General features: G+C 42.2%; 1 protein-coding gene and 1 long non-coding RNA gene across 2 annotated transcripts; both read left to right on the top strand.

The window, feature by feature from the left end:
- The first annotated feature begins 96 nt into the window (after window positions 1–96).
- On the top strand, window positions 97–10,825 carry LOC132866822 (adhesion G protein-coupled receptor E3-like). Its single transcript, XM_060899595.1, has 5 exons — window positions 97–271; window positions 5,253–5,366; window positions 6,435–6,592; window positions 6,680–6,823; window positions 9,030–10,825. Exons 1-5 carry the CDS (start codon window positions 112–114, stop codon window positions 9,270–9,272), a joined length of 819 nt encoding a protein of 272 aa, XP_060755578.1. The 5' UTR covers window positions 97–111; the 3' UTR covers window positions 9,273–10,825.
- A 1,443-nt stretch (window positions 10,826–12,268) lies between these two features.
- On the top strand, window positions 12,269–16,713 carry LOC132866821 (uncharacterized). Its single transcript, XR_009650629.1, has 3 exons — window positions 12,269–13,481; window positions 13,585–13,854; window positions 13,954–16,713. It is a non-coding gene; the product is annotated as an uncharacterized LOC132866821 (long non-coding RNA).
- The last annotated feature ends 643 nt before the right edge of the window (window positions 16,714–17,356 follow it).

The raw sequence follows: 17,356 nt of genomic DNA, 5'->3' as shown, positions 1-17,356 counted from the left end.
TTTATTGTGAATTGAAGTGTGTTCATATAAATATGGTCATTGCATTTGAATGTGTATGTCATGGATTTTACTCTGATTGTTGGACAGATTGTGGAATCTCATTTGAACAAAATGATGGCGCTTATAACTCTTTTGAAAGACTTCGTTACTGACCAGAATATTCTACTATCCTACGGAAACTGTATACTGGAAGTCACTGAGAATTTGGTGTCTACGCTGGTGAGGAAAACAGATCCCATCAAATCCATCAACATTTCTCTACAAACTTTAGGTAAGGAACATATTTCTAAACACTGCTGCTGCAAATGAAATCTATAGTTGGGAGCAAAAGTTTTTACATCCTTAGGACAAAATGAAGAAAACTCATTTCATTTATAACACCAACATCTTACTGTCAGATACAGACAGGGTTTTACTGACTGAACCAGAAAAATCTAAACCAAAACTAAGTGTGATCGACAAGCAAAGTATCAGGTGATCAGCAGTCAGGCTCAGTAACTTATGCAATGAGTGACTCTGGCTTTGGGGCTCAGAGACACTAGAGCAGTGTGGATGCCAGGTGTAAATGTAGTGGAAGTGATGCATTTTAAAAGGAAAACATATTAGTGTGGATGTAGCCTGTCTCTCTATGTTAGTGCCATAATAGACTGGCGACCTGTCCAGGTTGGACCCTGCCTCTCCAATGTCAGCTAACATTGCATATATCCATTGGAGGTGCTCACCTGCCACCTGCAATGGATATATGCAATGAATAAATGAATGAATGAATGAAAATTAACAAGAAAAACATCAATTTTGCAAGGTTTTTGTAGTTCAACTATTAAATTGAGATATCCTCCCCATCCAAATCCCAGCGACCACAGATCGCTATTACACTTGTGTAATTATGTTCACACAGTTTATTTAATGCATTTCTCACATTCTTCTCCCATTTATTTCTTTTCAGTTTAGCTGTGCTTATAGAATTAGAAGAGAACATATCTTTGTCATTGCGCATTGACAATGAAATTAGATGCAATTCTACCAGTGCAACATCTGCTTACAAAAGTAAAAATAAATAAATAAATAAATATCCATCCATCCATCCATCCATTTTCTTCCGCTTATCTGAGGCCGGGTCATGGTGGCAGCTGGCTAAGCATAGTATTCCAGGCATCCCTCTCCCCAACAATGCTTCCCAGTTCCTCCTCGGGGATCCCAAGATGCCCCCAAGCCAGATGAGAGAAATAATCTCTCCAGCATGTTCTGGGCTCCTCCCAGTTGGACATGCCCATAAAACCTCCAAAGGAAGGCACCCAGGAGGCATCCTAATGCCTCTGCCTTCTGACTCAGCTGCCTCTTCACCATGACAGACCAGTACAATGCCTGCATTACTGCTGACACCTCCCCAATCCGCCTATTCAGCTCACACTCTATTTTACCATCACTCGTGAACAAGACCCAGAGATACTTGAACTCCTTCACTTTGGGCAGCAACTCACTCCCAACCCAGAGGGAACACTCCACTATTTTCTGGCAGAGAACCATGGCCTCAGACTTGGAGGTGTTGATTACCATCCCGGCCACTTCCCTCTCGGCTGCAAACCATCCCAGTGCTTGCTGAAGGCCACGCTCTGAAGAAGCCAACAGAAGCACATCATCTACAAAGAGCAGAGATGCAATTCTGAGGCTACCAAACTGGACACCCTCCTCACCCCAACTACACCCTGAGATCCCATACATGAATATCACAAACAGGATTTGGGACAAGGGGCAGTCCAACTCCCACTAGAAACATGTTTGACTTTGTACCAAGAATATGGACACAGCTCACACTTTGGTTGTACAAGGACTGGATGGCTTGTACCACTGACCCTGATGCCCCATACTTCTGCAGTGCCCCCCACAATACCCCCAGGAGACATGGTCATAAGCCTTTTCCAAATCTACAAAACACATGTAGACTGGCTGGTCATACTCCCATGAACCTCCCAGCAACCCTGCCAGGGTAAAGACCTGGTCCACCATTCCACTGCCAGGATGGAATCTACATTGGTCCTCCTGAATCTGAGGTTTGACAATCAGTCAGAGCCTCCTTTCCAGCACCCTGGAATAAACTTTCCTGGGAAGTTTCAGCAGTGTGATATCCCTATAATTAGAGCACACTCTCTGGTCCCCCTTTTTAAAAAGAGGAACCACCACTCCAGTCTGCCACTCCACAGGCACTGTACCTGACCTCCACGCAACACTGAAGAGGCATGTCAGCCAAGACAGCCCAACAATCTCTGGAGCCTTCAGCATCTCAGGGTGAATCTCATCCACCCCTGGTTCCTTGCTACCGAGGAACTTCTTGACTACCTCAGTGACCTCTGTCAGAGATATGGATGAAGCTTCCCCGGAGTCCTCAGACTCCACCTCTTCCATGGAAGATATGTAGGATGGGTTCAGGAGTTCCACAAAGTGCTCCTTCCACTGCCTGACAATATCAATAGTTCTCCTCAGTTGTGCACAGCCTGAGGCAAGCCCTGCTTCCCCTTCCGGAGTCACTGAACAGTTTGGCAGAACTTCCTTGAAGCCAACCAAAAGTGTTTCTCCTTGGACTCCCTGAATTCCTCCCACACCCAGGTTTTTGCTTCAGCAACTGCTGAAGCTGCAGCCCTTCTGGCCTGCTGGTACCTGCCTGCTGCCTCAAGGGACACCTGGGCCAACTAAGCCTGAAAGGCCTCTTTCTTCAGCTTGATGTTTTCCTTCACCGCTGGTGTCTACCAGTGGGTTCTTAGGTTACTGCCACGACAGGCACCAATGACCTTTTGTCCACAGCTCCTACTACGTGCCTCTACAATAGAGGCTTTGAATATGGTCCATTCAGATTCCATGTCCCCAACCTCCCCCAGGATGCAAAAAAAAAGCTCTTCCTGAGGTGGGAATTGAAGACCCCATGAACAGAGGACTCCACCAGACATTTCCAGTTCACCCTCACTACACACTTGGGTTTGCCAGGTCTGTCTGGCAGCCTCTCCTGCCATCTGATCCAACTCACCACCAGGTGGTGATCAGTTGACAGCTCTGTTCCTCTCTTCACTCAAATGTCCAAGACATATGGCTGCAGATCTGATGATATAAACACAAAGTCAATCATCGATCTTTGGCCTAAGGTGTTCTGGTAGTAGGTACACTTATGAACTACCTTATGTTTGAACATGGCCAATCCATGATGAGCACAGAAGCCCAACAACAAAACATCACTCGGGTTTAGATCAGGCAGGCTGTTCCTCCCAATCACCCCCTTCCAGGTTTCTCCATCATTGCCCACATGAGCATTGAAGTCCCCCAGGAGAACTATGGAGTCCCCAGTCAACACCCCTTCCAGGACAACACCCAGCAATTCCAAGAAGGCTGAATACTCTGCACTGCTGTTTGGTGCATAAGCACAAACAACGGCCAGAGTTTTCCTCTCAGTGACTTGCAGTCGCATAGAGATGACCCTCTTGTTCTCCGGGGAGAACTCCAACATAGTGGTACTTAGTCGAGGGCTTGTGAGTATCCCCACACCCACTTGATGCCTCTCACCCTGAGCAACTCTGAAAAAGGAGAGAATCCACCCTCTCTCCAGGATTGTGGTTCCAGAAACGGCGCTATGTGTGCAGGCAAGCCCAACTATTTCTAGTTAGTACCGCTCCACCTCCCGCACCAGCTCTGGTTCCTTCCCCACTAGAAAGGTGACATTCCACATCCTAAGAACTAGTCTGTGCTGCCGAGGATCAACACGCCCAAGCTCCCACCTTTTCCTGCTACCTGGTTCACAATGCACCCAACTCTGGTGCCTGTCATTGTGGGTGGTGAGCCCACATGGCCGCGGCTCCATGTAATTTCTTCAGGTTGTGCCTGGCCGGGCCCCATGGGCCAAGGCCTGGCCACCAAACACTCACCAGCAAACTCCTCTCCCAGGTCTGGCTACAGGAGGAGGCCCCAGTTACCCACCACACCCAGGCGAGGTGCTGCAGCTCCTACTTAGCTGTTTCATCAAGGTCCATGAATCGCTCTTAGTCTGGCCCTTTCCCTGGAACTAGTTTGCCTTGGGAGACCCTACCAGGGGCTAATGCCCCCACCAACACAGCTCCCAGGATCACTGGGACACACAAAACCCTCCACAACATTAAGGTGGTGATTCTTCAGAGAAGAATAAATAAATATATTATATGGACATATTTTATGTATTTAATTAATAAATAAAAGGTCCGGCGGCACGGTGGTGTAGTGGTTAGTGCTGTCGCCTCACAGCAAGAAGGTCCTGGGTTCGAGCCCCGGGGCCGGCGAGGGCCTTTCTGTGTGGAGTTTGCATGTTCTCCCCGTGTCCGCGTGGGTTTCCTCCGGGTGCTCCGGTTTCCCCCACAGTCCAAAGACATGCAGGTTAGGTTAACTGGTGACTCTAAATTGACCGTAGGTGTGAATGTGAATGGTTGTCTGTGTCTATGTGTCAGCCCTGTGATGACCTGGCGACTTGTCCAGGGTGTACCCCGCCTTTCGCCCGTAGTCAGCTGGGATAGGCTCCAGCTTGCCTGCGACCCTGTAGAAGGATAAAGCAGCTAGAGATGATGAGATGAGAAATAAAAGGTCCCATCATGACTGGGTACTGTTTGGCCTGCTAGCTCAATAACTGCATCCAGAAAGAGTGAATGAAGCCAGGTCTCTGTGATTAGCAGAATTCAGCTGTCCTTGATGATCTTATTTTCTGCAACCTGTGGCTTTAATCCATCCATCTTATTTACAAGGGATCTTGTGTTGTTGAGAAAGATACTAGGAAGAGGCAGCTTGTGTGGCCGCCTCTGTAACCTCACCAGCATGCTGGCCCTGCAGCCTTGCTTCTGCCTCCTGTCCCTGCACTGCCTCTGCCTCCTGCTTGTGGGGAAGGTAATCCACGGAGAGCCTGGGCACCTGGCTGTGTCCGCCAGGATGTTGTGGGAGTGGAGAATCTCATCTGTCACAGTCCACTCACTGCATAATCCTATTTTTAGGTGCTCATGCTAGCTTTAGATGCTGTTTGCCCAGCAGGATGTCATCATGATGAGTAACAACACATACACAACCAGCCAAACAAAGCACTGAAAAGGAGAGCCCTGAGCCACTGCGTCTATGTGCACCACCATAACATTACATTCAGTGTTGTGTTATCTCCATCAAAAGAGAATATTCTCCATCATAAGACAATACAGAACTTGAACATGATTGGCAAAAAGTAGGACAATCCTGACTCTTGATTTCTATCTTTCCAGAGGTTCAGGTAATTACTGTTGGACAAAACACCTCTGTGAATAAAGTCCATTCTCTCATCACAAGCAGTGCATCCATGGATATCGAGTTGACTGGGATCTCAAAGAACAGCAATGGTATCGTAGTGATCTTTACATTTTTTTTACCATGTCTCTGGGTAAAATTCCCCACTGCACATAGATGAGCAAAACCATCGCTCCAATGTTTACCTCCAAAATAAACTAATAGTCCAGACTAATGGAAAGATGAAGTCTATAGTTACAGTTCATAACTGCAGTGAAATAAATTGTTCTAAGGTCACTGTAGGACTGCAGGTGACAGATGGATGTAAAAGCAGAAACAGAATTTATTAGGAACACTGGCAGACAAACCAAATCATAGGCAAAAATTGGAATTTAGAAACAGGCAAAGGTCAGGCGAGGCTAGGGCAGAATAGTTTGTGAAAACAGGTGATTGAGTCCAGGTGTGTGCAGTCAGTAATCAGGGGACTGTGAGCAGGGAAGTGTAGGATGGGTGTTGTAGTCTGTGGCGGCCATATTTGAAGGTTGCTTTGAATGCTGGGAAGTGGAGTCCAGAAGTGGGAAGTGGAGTCCAGCATGCCAACAGGTGCAGATGTGACTGTCACAGCTATTGATTTATTTATTTTTTTCAGAATAAATCTGACCAGAAATAATTGTGCTTACCTTCTTTTTAATTGTTGTAAAATCAAAATCTCTTCATTTAATTATTTTTCCATACAAACAACTCAAACTACTCAAGTAGGCAAATTCAAGAATTGGTATCAAGTCTAAGTGTCCAAGCAGATTTCCTTTTATATTATTATTACCTCTGCCAACCTTCTTTGTTTGTTCCCAACATAACTTAAAAAGTAGTGAACGGATTTTGATGAAATTTTGAGGAAAGCTGAGCCAGGGAACAATTGGTTAGATTTTGATGCAAATCCATATATGTATGTGGATCCAGGATTTTTTTTTTGTCTGTTCCCAGTAAAGCTCCAAAAGTAGTGAATGGATTTGGATGAAATTGGGAGTAGAGCTTTACTGTTATCCTAGGTTCAAGTGATTGTATTTTGATGTTGATCCACAACACAGATTAGTAAACATCTGGATATTCTAACATGGGACTTGGTGGAGGTATGCACTCTACTGAGTGTCCTTCTAGTTTTAACCTTGATTTCATTTCAGTTACTGTGGCCTTTGTGAGCTACACCAACATGGCAGACATCCTGACACCTTCTACATTTGTAAGCGAAACCATGTCTGCTGTGGTATCAGTGACACTTCTCCAAACCACCAACCCACACCTCACCAAACCACTCAATCTCACGTTCACACACATCAGAGTAAGTTATTTCCCTTCGAGAGGATTTATTTATTATTTTTAATTACCAGTTTTCAGATTTTGGTTATTCCCTCCTCTTCCTCACTAGGAGTTAGACCCTGCAGGCATTCTCTACTGTGGGTACTGGACAGACACAGACTGGGCTGAAGCTGGTTGTAACATCACAGACAAAAACTCCACTCACACTGTGTGCTCTTGTGATCATCTGGGTACTTTTACTATCATGCAAGTTGTAAGTGACCAGGATACGGTAAGCTCTATCCTCAAGATATTGTATAAGAAGCAGCTGTTCAAAAAGAGGTAGTGGTTAGTTTCATGTGTTTCTGAGGAAGCACAGAAGATAGCTTTCTCCAAAACCTCCCACATTAGTAGCAGCTGTTAGAAATTGGTGGACAATCTTTCCCAGTTAAAGTGCATTAAAAGGTTTGGATTTTTTTGTGTGATTTTTCTGAATTTCAAGCACTAGATATGGTTTCAAACTACATCTTCTGGAACCTGGTTTCTGCTTCTTCACACTTGTTAGGTGACAGTGGGCTTGTCTGATATTTATTTGTCTTTGCACTTGATTTACCACCTCCAAAAAAAAAAAAAATCAGTAAAGGTACTGCATGTGTCCCATGGATACTGAATGATCTGTATGAGCATATTGTGAAGACAAGTCCTCTAATAAGCACAAGAGTTTTAATAATAGAGATGTATCATTTCTTTTAATCTTTCCAGATGGATCATTCTGGGATCATTTTCATCACAGCATCTATAGCAGTGGGAATTATATTTCTGATTTTGTCGATACTGACACTCGCCTTTTGTTCGCCAAACAGAAAATTGACCAGAACGGCTCTGATAAACCTGTGTATAAGCTTGTTGATGCTTCTGCTTTTTGACCTGCCTTTGCCATATTCCCAGACAGTGAGTGTTGCCCTATTTGACCTGCAAGTGAAAAATGAATCATTTTAAATTTTATATATAGAACTGTGCAAAAGACTTAGGCACCCTGTTTTTCTTCATACAAACTTTGTTATAGATTTCTGTTTTCTGACTTCTATGTTATCTAAAACATTTTAGAGTTCCAAACATTCATTTTTTTAGGACAAAATTAAATGTTAGAGGAAAAAAAAAGTCTGTACCTGAGCAGCATATTCCATAAGAGAGCACTTTTCAGATTAAAAAAGAAAACATAATGAAGGCTGCTGGGTTTTGTTGTAAAATGAAGAAGTGAGTGTGACAGTCAAAGTGTCCAGAAGAACTGTGGCTGGTTCTGTAAGATGCTCAGTAAAACCTGGAGATGATCTGAGTCCGACCACTGTGGTGTCGTCAGCAAACTTGACGATAAGGTTGTTGTTGTTGTGGGTCGGACTACAGTCGTGGGTGTAGAGGCAGTACAGGAGGGGGCTCAGCACACAGCCCTGTGGAGAGCCGGTGCTCAATGTGCGGGTGGAGGAGAAGTGGGGGCCCAAGTCTCACAGTCTGGGGCCGGTTAGTAAGAAAGTCCTTTATCCAGGCACATGTGAGAGGGGGGATTACTACTGTATATGTTTTTTTTTCTATGTTGAAACATTTCATTTCATTATTTTTAAGGCATTTTTTGGTCTACAGCATTTCTTTACATGTGACTAAGATCACTGCACAGGAATATATATGTATGTATGTATGTGTGTGTGTGTAGCGCCCCCCAGCTCTGAGGTGCGCTCCTGAATTCTTTTAATTAGCAAGAAATATCTTTCTTTTGATGAAATCAATGCTTTAAGGTAAAGAACTAATTATCACTAATGGGTCTATTTAAGCAGCTCGAAATATTCAAAATAAATAATAAAACCTTCACGTAACCTTTAACGTAATGCACTATGTCACTCATTAAATAAATCAGAATCTCTGAATGTGTTCGAATCCACCCAATACACAGAATGAAATTAGCACTTTAATGGGCTTTAACTTTTAAAGTAATTTAAAGAATTTAGCACATATAAACACTTTCACTATTACCAGTCTATGAAATAATCCATGAAATATGCAGAAATGCAACAAGTAAGTTTAACTATTTATTTAAAAAATATTCGTACATAGATTTACATGTATACATTCAAATTTAAAGATTTGTAAACTCAAATGAACAGCTTTTGGTTTCTTTCAAGTCATGTTCAGTGTAAACGTGAAAACTCTCAGTCTTTCAGTCAGACGAAAAACTGCATGCATTCGGCAGGACACTTTCAAAATCAACACAAACTGTAATATTAAAATCCTAAAGCTGGCAGTTATTCTAACTGAGATGAAATAAAAATGAAATGAATTTAAATGGGTACCCAGTTATCAGTCAAAAGGTATCGGCCTGTATCGACACTTGTGTGCGTAGTAACCTGACACAATATGGCTGCATCGCGCCATTCACAATAATATCTATTAACCAGGTGTTCTAACAACATTCTTCTTTCTTTCCACAGGTATGGAAGCTAGTACTGGACTGGCTTTGGGATTTTTTCTATTTGTCATTTGGTCTGTGGATGTTCATTGAAGCCATCCTGCTCTTCATATCTGTGAAGAACCTATCAAATATCAGATCAATGCAGGGGGAGGGGTTTAGCTGGAAATGGTTAATTGTGATTGGATACTGTGTGCCCCTGGCTCTGGCGACTCTGCTGTTCATGCTTCTGAGGTTTACTGGAAGCCAAACATGTATCGAGTGAGTGTGGGAAACTGGGTGGGTTTATTGCCTCATTTTATTTCAGTAATTTCACACAGGGAAGAGTGCTGTTATACTGAATATCAGCATGGCTCTGATTCTAACAAACTATTGCTAGAATTTTATGTCGTGAACACAGAGAAGTGGAGTGATACTGTGCAAGTGCTGTTATACGAAATATCAGTACTCTTGGAATGGCCAATCAATTGTCCAATCAAATAAGTGGACCACAACTTATGTAACTGTTTTAATTCCATCCATCCATCCATCCATCCATCCATCCATCCATCCATCCATCCATCGCTTATCCATATCGCTTATTTGTCAGGGTCACGGGGGAACCTGGAGCCAATTCCAGCTAACCTCAGGTGATTGGCGGGGTTCACCATAGATCGCTGTCTATCACAGGGCTACATTCATCCATACATTAGTTGTCCACTACAATCGGAAAAACTATAGACCTGCTTGTTTATGCAGTTATCCACGCAGCCAATCACGTGGCAGCAGCACAGTGCATTAGAACATACAGGTACGTAGGGTGACCAGATTTCCCTAGTCTGAAACCAGGACACTTTTGCACGCGACCATGCTCGTGCATGCACACCTTTTTTTTACGTAAACGTGACACTCAGAGAGGTGCTCTTATCATTTTGTTGAAGCTCACATTTATGAACATCTCACATGAAATAAAACAAACAGGCATTTTGTTATCTAGTAGCATAGTGGTATACAGATCAGTTAAATTATGGTCAGACAACAGATTTTGTAATGGCTGAGAATAGGCCAGGCTATGTCCATAGGCCAAATTTAAACTGATTTATTTCACCTGTTTGTGAGAACACCAAGAAGAATGCATATGCACATGTAGGCTATATCTCTAAAATTGTATGCACTATAGCATGAACTTAAAAAGTAGATATGTGACCTCAACATAGCCTAGGTCAGAATCAACCTTACTAACCATTCCCCACAACTGAATGAATAAAGCAAGAAGATGTGTACAAAAGTGAACACTTTAATGGAAGGTGCAACAAGCTGTTCAACACAGCAATATGGCCAAACTGTCAGAATGGTATGTTAAACAGAAACAAAAAAGACAAGTGATTTGAGAATATACACTCAAACAAAACAGCAGTAAAGGAGGAGAGGGGCGACAGCCCGAGGAAAGCCCCCACAGCAGCGCACAGCATTTGCCACATAGGCTACCCAACTCAGTACAAGAACAAAACACTTACAGTGTGTGCAGTAGGCTTCGTGTGCATTGTTCTGCACCTCTCGGAGGAAGGGGTAGGTGCCCTGTAAATCTTTGGAAAAGGTACATTTTCTTTTCGGCATAATTGCTGCGGCATTACTGCTGCTAGCTGCTAGACAAAGAACATTCGCGCCAGTTAATGTTTTATTTTATTGTTGCATGGCAACACGTTCTGTTGTCTGGAATAATGTGGCTAAATAAACACCCATGCCACAGGGCCAGGGGGCAGTAACCAGGAAAGTTTGCGATTCCTGTTGTGGCAGCGGGGGTGTGGTCAAGCGTCGGTCTGTGACCACGGAGTCAGGGAAGGTAAGTGGCAGAATCACTACACCTGATGTGAATTAATGTGTTTGTGTGTCTTCCCCAGTGACCACGCCCTATATAAGGAGAGAGTGCGAGCTCTCTCCCCAACCAGACGACTGGAGTGTGTGCGTTGGCTGGGAGAGTTAAAAATTTGCTGAAAAGTGAAAATAAAAAGAGTTTTGTGAACTCAGTTCTGGCCTGCCGTCCTTCTGTGCTCAGCCCCGGGTTTCAGCACCACTGTGACAGTCTGTATGGTTGGGTGGAGCACAGAAGGACGGCAGGTCAGAACTGAGTTCACAAAACTCTTTTTATTTTCACTTTTCAGCAAACTTTTAACTCTCCCAGCCAACGCACACACTCCAGTCGTCTGGTTGGGGAGAGAGCTCGCACTCTCTCCTTATATAGAGTGCGGTCACTGGGGAAGACACACAAACATATTAATTCACATCAGATGTAGTGATTCTGCCACTTACCTTCCCTGACTCCGCCCTCCGGTCACAGACCGATGCTTGACCACGCCCCCGCTGCCACACCGGTCAATTCATCAAAATAGTAAATGCAGACATTTCTCCGCTAATGATCCCACGCTGCTCAGTCGCAAACGTCGCGAGTGGCGAAAACCGGGACATATCCGTGTCCTGACAGACTTTTGTCGGGACTCGGGACACACAACCCCAAATCAGATGTCTGGTCACCCTCAGAATGAAGTAAAAGTGTGATCTGTGTGACTTTAACTGTGGCCTGGGTGTTGGTCCCAGATGGGCTGGTTTGAGCCTTTCAGAAACTGCTGATTGCCTAAGATTTTCACACACAGCAGTCTCTAGAATCAGCTACAGTATACACAGGTTAGCATGGTGGTGCAATGGTTAGCACTGTAGTCTCACAGCAAGAAGGTTCACCCTGAGCAGCTTTCCAGTCTATCTCAGGGCTAACACAGAGACAGACAACCATCACACTCATATTATGAATTTTTTAGCTGTGTAGCAATATCTAGTGTACATTTCAGACGAATAGCTGCATTGGAAATATGTTAATAAATACATGAAGCTCTAACTGTACATTCTCTGACATCGTCAGGACAGAGGAGCTTACACTTTGCACTTTGTTAGTAACATGTCATGCTGCATATTTTTGTTTAATTAAAAGTAGATGGCCTTTGCATTTCATAAAATCGGTGAAATTTAGTTCCGTCTGAAATGTGGTGGGCGGCACGGTGGTGTAGTGGTTAGCGCTGTCACCTCACAGCAAGAAGGTCCGGGTTCGAGCCCCGTGGCCGGCGAGGGCCTTTCTGTGCGGAGTTTGCATGTTCTCCCCGTGTCCGCGTGGGTTTCCTCCGGGTGCTCCGGTTTCCCCCACAGTCCAAAGACATGCAGGTTAGGTTAACTGGTGACTCTAAATTGAGCGTAGGTGTGAATGTGAGTGTGAATGGTTGTCTGTGTCTATGTGCAGCCCTGTGATGACCTGGCGACTTGTCCAGGGTGTACCCCGCCTTTCGCCCGTAGTCAGCTGGGATAGGCTCCAGCTTGCCTGCGACCCTGTAGAAGGATAAAGCGGCTAGAGATAATGAGATGAGATGAGATGAAATGTGGTGATTGTGATATCTGTTTATTTCTGTAATGTCTCACAAAATATCAGGCCATTCTGTGGCTGGGAAGTTATTTAATTTGAGGGGATTAAAGCAAATAATGTGCATGAAATCGCTCGCTTGGCGCAGTCAAGCAGACAGAGGAAGTCTGTGTGCGCATGCGCAGGTTTACCTTCTCCTTTTGGGTTTTACGGCAGCTGGCATCCACAGTGTTGCATTACTGCCATCTACAGGTTTCCCTTTGAGCGTGCACTGACAGTTCCATCATTCTGTCGCTAAACGAACAGCTGATCACACCGAGGTGCTCGCTGAGCGCACATATTTATTAGTTTGGTCCTGCGTTTCCTTTCCTTCGTATAGAACATAACGTCTTTTCTTCTCGCTTTCTGTTATTGCAGTTGGTCTTTCACATTTTATTTTTACACTCACAACCTCCATTTTTCTCTCCTGTTTCAAATTTGTATCCCACAATGCCTTGCGTGAACGGGGAAAGCCCACCACGTGGTGCATGACGTAGTATCTTGAATTGGGTCATGGTGAAGCAGGAAAAAATAGCGGAGAATTTAGGGACACGTGGAAATAGTCATTAATTGTTCTATTAAAAAAAAACTAATAAAATTGGAAGTCTGCGATTCAAATTCAGTAGCTTTCGGTCACTAAACAAAGATAACTGGGCATTGGGAAAATTCTATTTATGACCCTGAAAGGCAGTCTAGCTTTAAACTTAAGAGCGAGAATAAAGAGAGACTGGTGAGGGAACCACTGTTTATAGCTGCTATAATGTAAGTAAGAACAGGAAGTAACTTGTCTCACAGACATTTCATAACATTAAATGTAACTATTAATGAAGAAAAATAGGACGCATCCTTCTTAATTTTAATTGTTTGCAAATTGCTGTGGTATCAGAGAAACAAACCACTCCAGGATCTGCTGTTATAAAATATCTTGAGGGGACGGTAAAGTTTTTGTTTTATTTTTTTACTGATTGTATTACGTGTTTTTCTTTATGCAGGGAATCTTGGTACTCAAAAACTAAGGGTTTTGTTTATTCAATTTTTCTCTGCATTACTGCAGTAAGTACTACACACAGTAAAGAATTAAAAATCACAGGTAATGAAAGTCATTATAACACCTATTTCATTTAATTCATCTGAACTATTTTTTTTTCCTGTGCAGTTAAACTTCATCTTCTTCATCATCATCATCATCAACTTGAGCTTCACTATAATACGGCAGAAACTTCAGAACTTACAGAGGAGTAACACCGATAATCAAAAACTCATACTATGTGTGATGTTTAAAAGCCTGGCCCAGTTTTTTATCCTCGGCTGCCCTTGGATTCTTTTAGTTTTCTCCAACGATTATAGATCATCATATGTCTGGATGTTCTTCGCTAGCCAGCAGGGCACCTTCATCTTCCTGGTCCACTGTCTCTTCAACCAAGAGGTCAGCACTCCACACTTTGTTTTGATCCAAACTTGAATAGAATTTAAAAATTGTTTTACTTTTTTTTCTATTTTTGTCCATCTTCTCTCCCACTTCCAGGTCAGGCAGCAGTACAGGAAGTACCTGGATGCTTTTTGCTGCGCCAACAAACGTAACACCGCTACAGCAGATGAGCAGCGACTCAGGGGACAACATGAACGTCCACAGGGCTGTTCCTCCCAGGGTTACATTGTCAGTGATTAGCTGAGCTTTTTCATATTTTTGATGCACATGTTTTTTTGGTTTAGAACTTTTATTGCTCTTTTAATTCATATATATCTTCTTTTTGATTTTGGTTTTCTGCATTGTAAACAAAGAGCAACTTTAATTTTCTTATAACTTTACTAAAATGTCAATCTGTTAAAAGATCGAATCAGGTTAGGATCAGGATGTGTGAGGTATGGATATGGATATGGACTTGTCAGGTCAGGCATCATTTAATCTGCCAGCATTTCTGTCTTTTTTGTAAATATTTTTAACATAACATTTAGAAACATTACCACAATAACGCATCACATAACAGAGCAAAGCATTATTACTGCAAATGTTTTTAGAATATTGCAGAAACGTTATTTAACAATTTTTTGCCAAAGGTGAAGTTAATGTCAGTGAATAATAAGTGAGACGAAGTCGAGGTCGAGATTATTCTTCACCAATATTCACTGAGCCTGAGGCAGATAATTGTTTTAGTATAATTACACAGGTGATTATTTTTTTTAAAAAATCATTCATTTCAAACTTCAAAAGTGGCATGCAAATATGATAATGGCACGGCGTAGATTTGTGTCGCTTCTCTACGCCGAGTCACATAAAATCCTTTGTTTTGAAATCGATAAAATAAATCACAATCCCACCTTACCTTTGAATAGTTTCAGACTAAATTTCTGAGCAATTTTAGTGTGACGAAGTGATCAGCCGCCATTTTGCCGAGTCGCTCGAGGTGATTATTGAGAAATAGTCAGAATCTCTCAACCAATCAGAGCACGCGATTTTCTATAATCACCTGTGTATTTATACTAATTTTAGTTACAACGATAGTTTTTGAAGGACATGTCAAATGCGTCTGGACTAGGTTTAGATTTAGGTAGAGAATTATTTAAAATCAACACCAGGATTACTGGCACCATTCAAACAAGTCTATGAAATCTATTTCCACTGAGACAAATAATTTCAGAAGAACTGTGTGTGTGTGTGTGTGTGTGTGTGTGTAGATCAGTTTCTCTCCTCTTCAATAAAATGGTAAATGCAGATCTGAGAAGATAAAAGTGAATAAATAGAAAATGTACATAATAATAATAATGATCTTGTTGAGTTGTAAATGTATCTACTGCCCCCTGTTGTCCATCTGCAGCATTTACACTTCTGTTACTCGAATCCTCATAAATATCTGTCTCATCAAGGTTCTCTGTATAATATGCAGGTTGTAACTTGTAATAAAGTGTTTTAATTGTGTATCCCACTTGCACTAAGATTTTAACCTTAGGCGCCTCATACTCATGGGCGGAGTTTGCCTCTTGAGGTTTCTTCCTCATGTCGTCTGAGGGAGTTTTTCCTTGCCACCGTCACCACAGGCGTGCTCATTGGGGATAGATTAGGGATAAAATTAGCTCATGTTTTAAGTCGTTCAAATTCTGTAGAGCTGCTTTGCGACAATGTTTATTGTTAAAAGCGCTATACAAATAAACTTGACTTGACACTCAAGTTGAATTGAAAATTGACAACATAACCATAGAAAGAGTTTATGAAATAAAATTTCTGGGTGTGATTGTTGATCATAAAGTCTGCTGGAAACCGCATATTAATCATGTTAAAGCAAAAATAGCAAAGATTACTGCAATTTTGGGGAAATCAAGACACATTCTGGACTATAAATCACTACATACTCTGTATAATGCACTCATACTTCCATATCTGAGCTACTGTGTGGAGATATGGGGTAATACCTACAAATCTAACCTGCAGCCGTTATGCACGTTACAAAAAAGAGCAATAAGAATCGTCAATAATACGGGATATCTTGAGCATACAAACGCATTATTTGTAAAAGCACACACTCTGAAATTCACGGATCTGGTTAAACACAAGACTGCACAAATTATGTACAAAGCAAGACATAACCTTCTTCCGGGTGAGGTACAAAATACGTTTATGGAAAGGCAGGGTGGGTATAACCTGAGAGGGGAAATGAATTTTAAGAGAGTAAATGTTAGAACAACTCTGAAAAGTATGCGCAGAACAGTCTGTGGGGTGAAATTGTGGAATGGTCTGGAAAATGAACTCAAAAATAGCACCAACATAAAACTGTTTAAAAAATTATATAAAAACATGTTAATAAAAATATATGAGAATGAGGACAGGCAGACTATATAGGTGATGATGAAATTGAGAGTAAGTCTGTGACTGGTCTTCTTGTATTTAGTGTATAGTTATAGGTATGTGTATATGTATGTACTGTATATATGTATTGTATGTGTGTCTATATGCATAACATAAGTATCTGTATATATGACTTGATTTGGTCGATATTGTACCATGTCGGTATGTTTTGGTATGTTGGTATGTTTTCTTTTTTGTTTATTGGTTTTGTTTTCTTTTGTATATATAGTTTATTATGGTGGAAAGTGACATTTGATTAGCGGTGGTACAGAGGGTTAGGATTGGATAAGTTATTACTTCTTCCTAATCCTTTCTGAACATTGTTATGTTATTGCCTTGTGGCTACGCTATTCTGTTTGTTTATGATGATGTTTTGATTATTGTATTTTTTATTTAAATTTTTATATCTTCTTTATTGTTCAGAATAAAGTAATCAATCAATCAATCAATGTCACGCACAGTTTGTGAACTTTGAGTTACTGGGGGTTAAATTTTTCTGCACCAGCATCTATCACACACAAACAGAAATTGATTCATAAGCAAAGTGGGATAAATGATGAGAACCCCTGTTGTTTGCAGTATGAGAGGTCCCGCAAGCCTCCATAGGATTTTTCCCATTTGAATTATTATCTAGGCGCAAGCCTCAAAGCATCCTAGACATCATCTGGAAAAATTGGGAGGAGGGGCCTTCTGACAGCAAAACTGAAATTTGATATGTTCTTGACCTGCGCACAAAACTCCACACTCTCAGTCACCGAGCCCAAGAGAATTTGCAGCAGGCACAAGAGCACCAGTCCCAGCTGTACAACAGGGGACATGGCTTAGAAAATTCACACCAAGAAATCAGGTTCTTGTATTATTAGCCACATCAAGCTCTAAATTACTCATCAAGTGGCAAGGGCCCTTTGAGGTCACATGGCGAGTTGGGGACGTTGACTATGAGGTGAAGCAAATGGATATGAGTGGGGCACAGCAGATATACCACCTTAATCTGCTCAAACTATGGAACGAGGGGATCCCCATGGCATTGGCAATGGTAGTTCCAGAGAGGGAGGAGCTGGGGCCGGAGGTTAAAACAAAATCTGCC

The sequence above is a fragment of the Neoarius graeffei genome, chromosome 18, assembly GCF_027579695.1.
Source record: "Neoarius graeffei isolate fNeoGra1 chromosome 18, fNeoGra1.pri, whole genome shotgun sequence".
Classification (NCBI taxonomy): Eukaryota; Metazoa; Chordata; class Actinopteri; order Siluriformes; family Ariidae; genus Neoarius; species Neoarius graeffei.
This window is presented reverse-complemented; position numbering and strand designations above follow the sequence as displayed.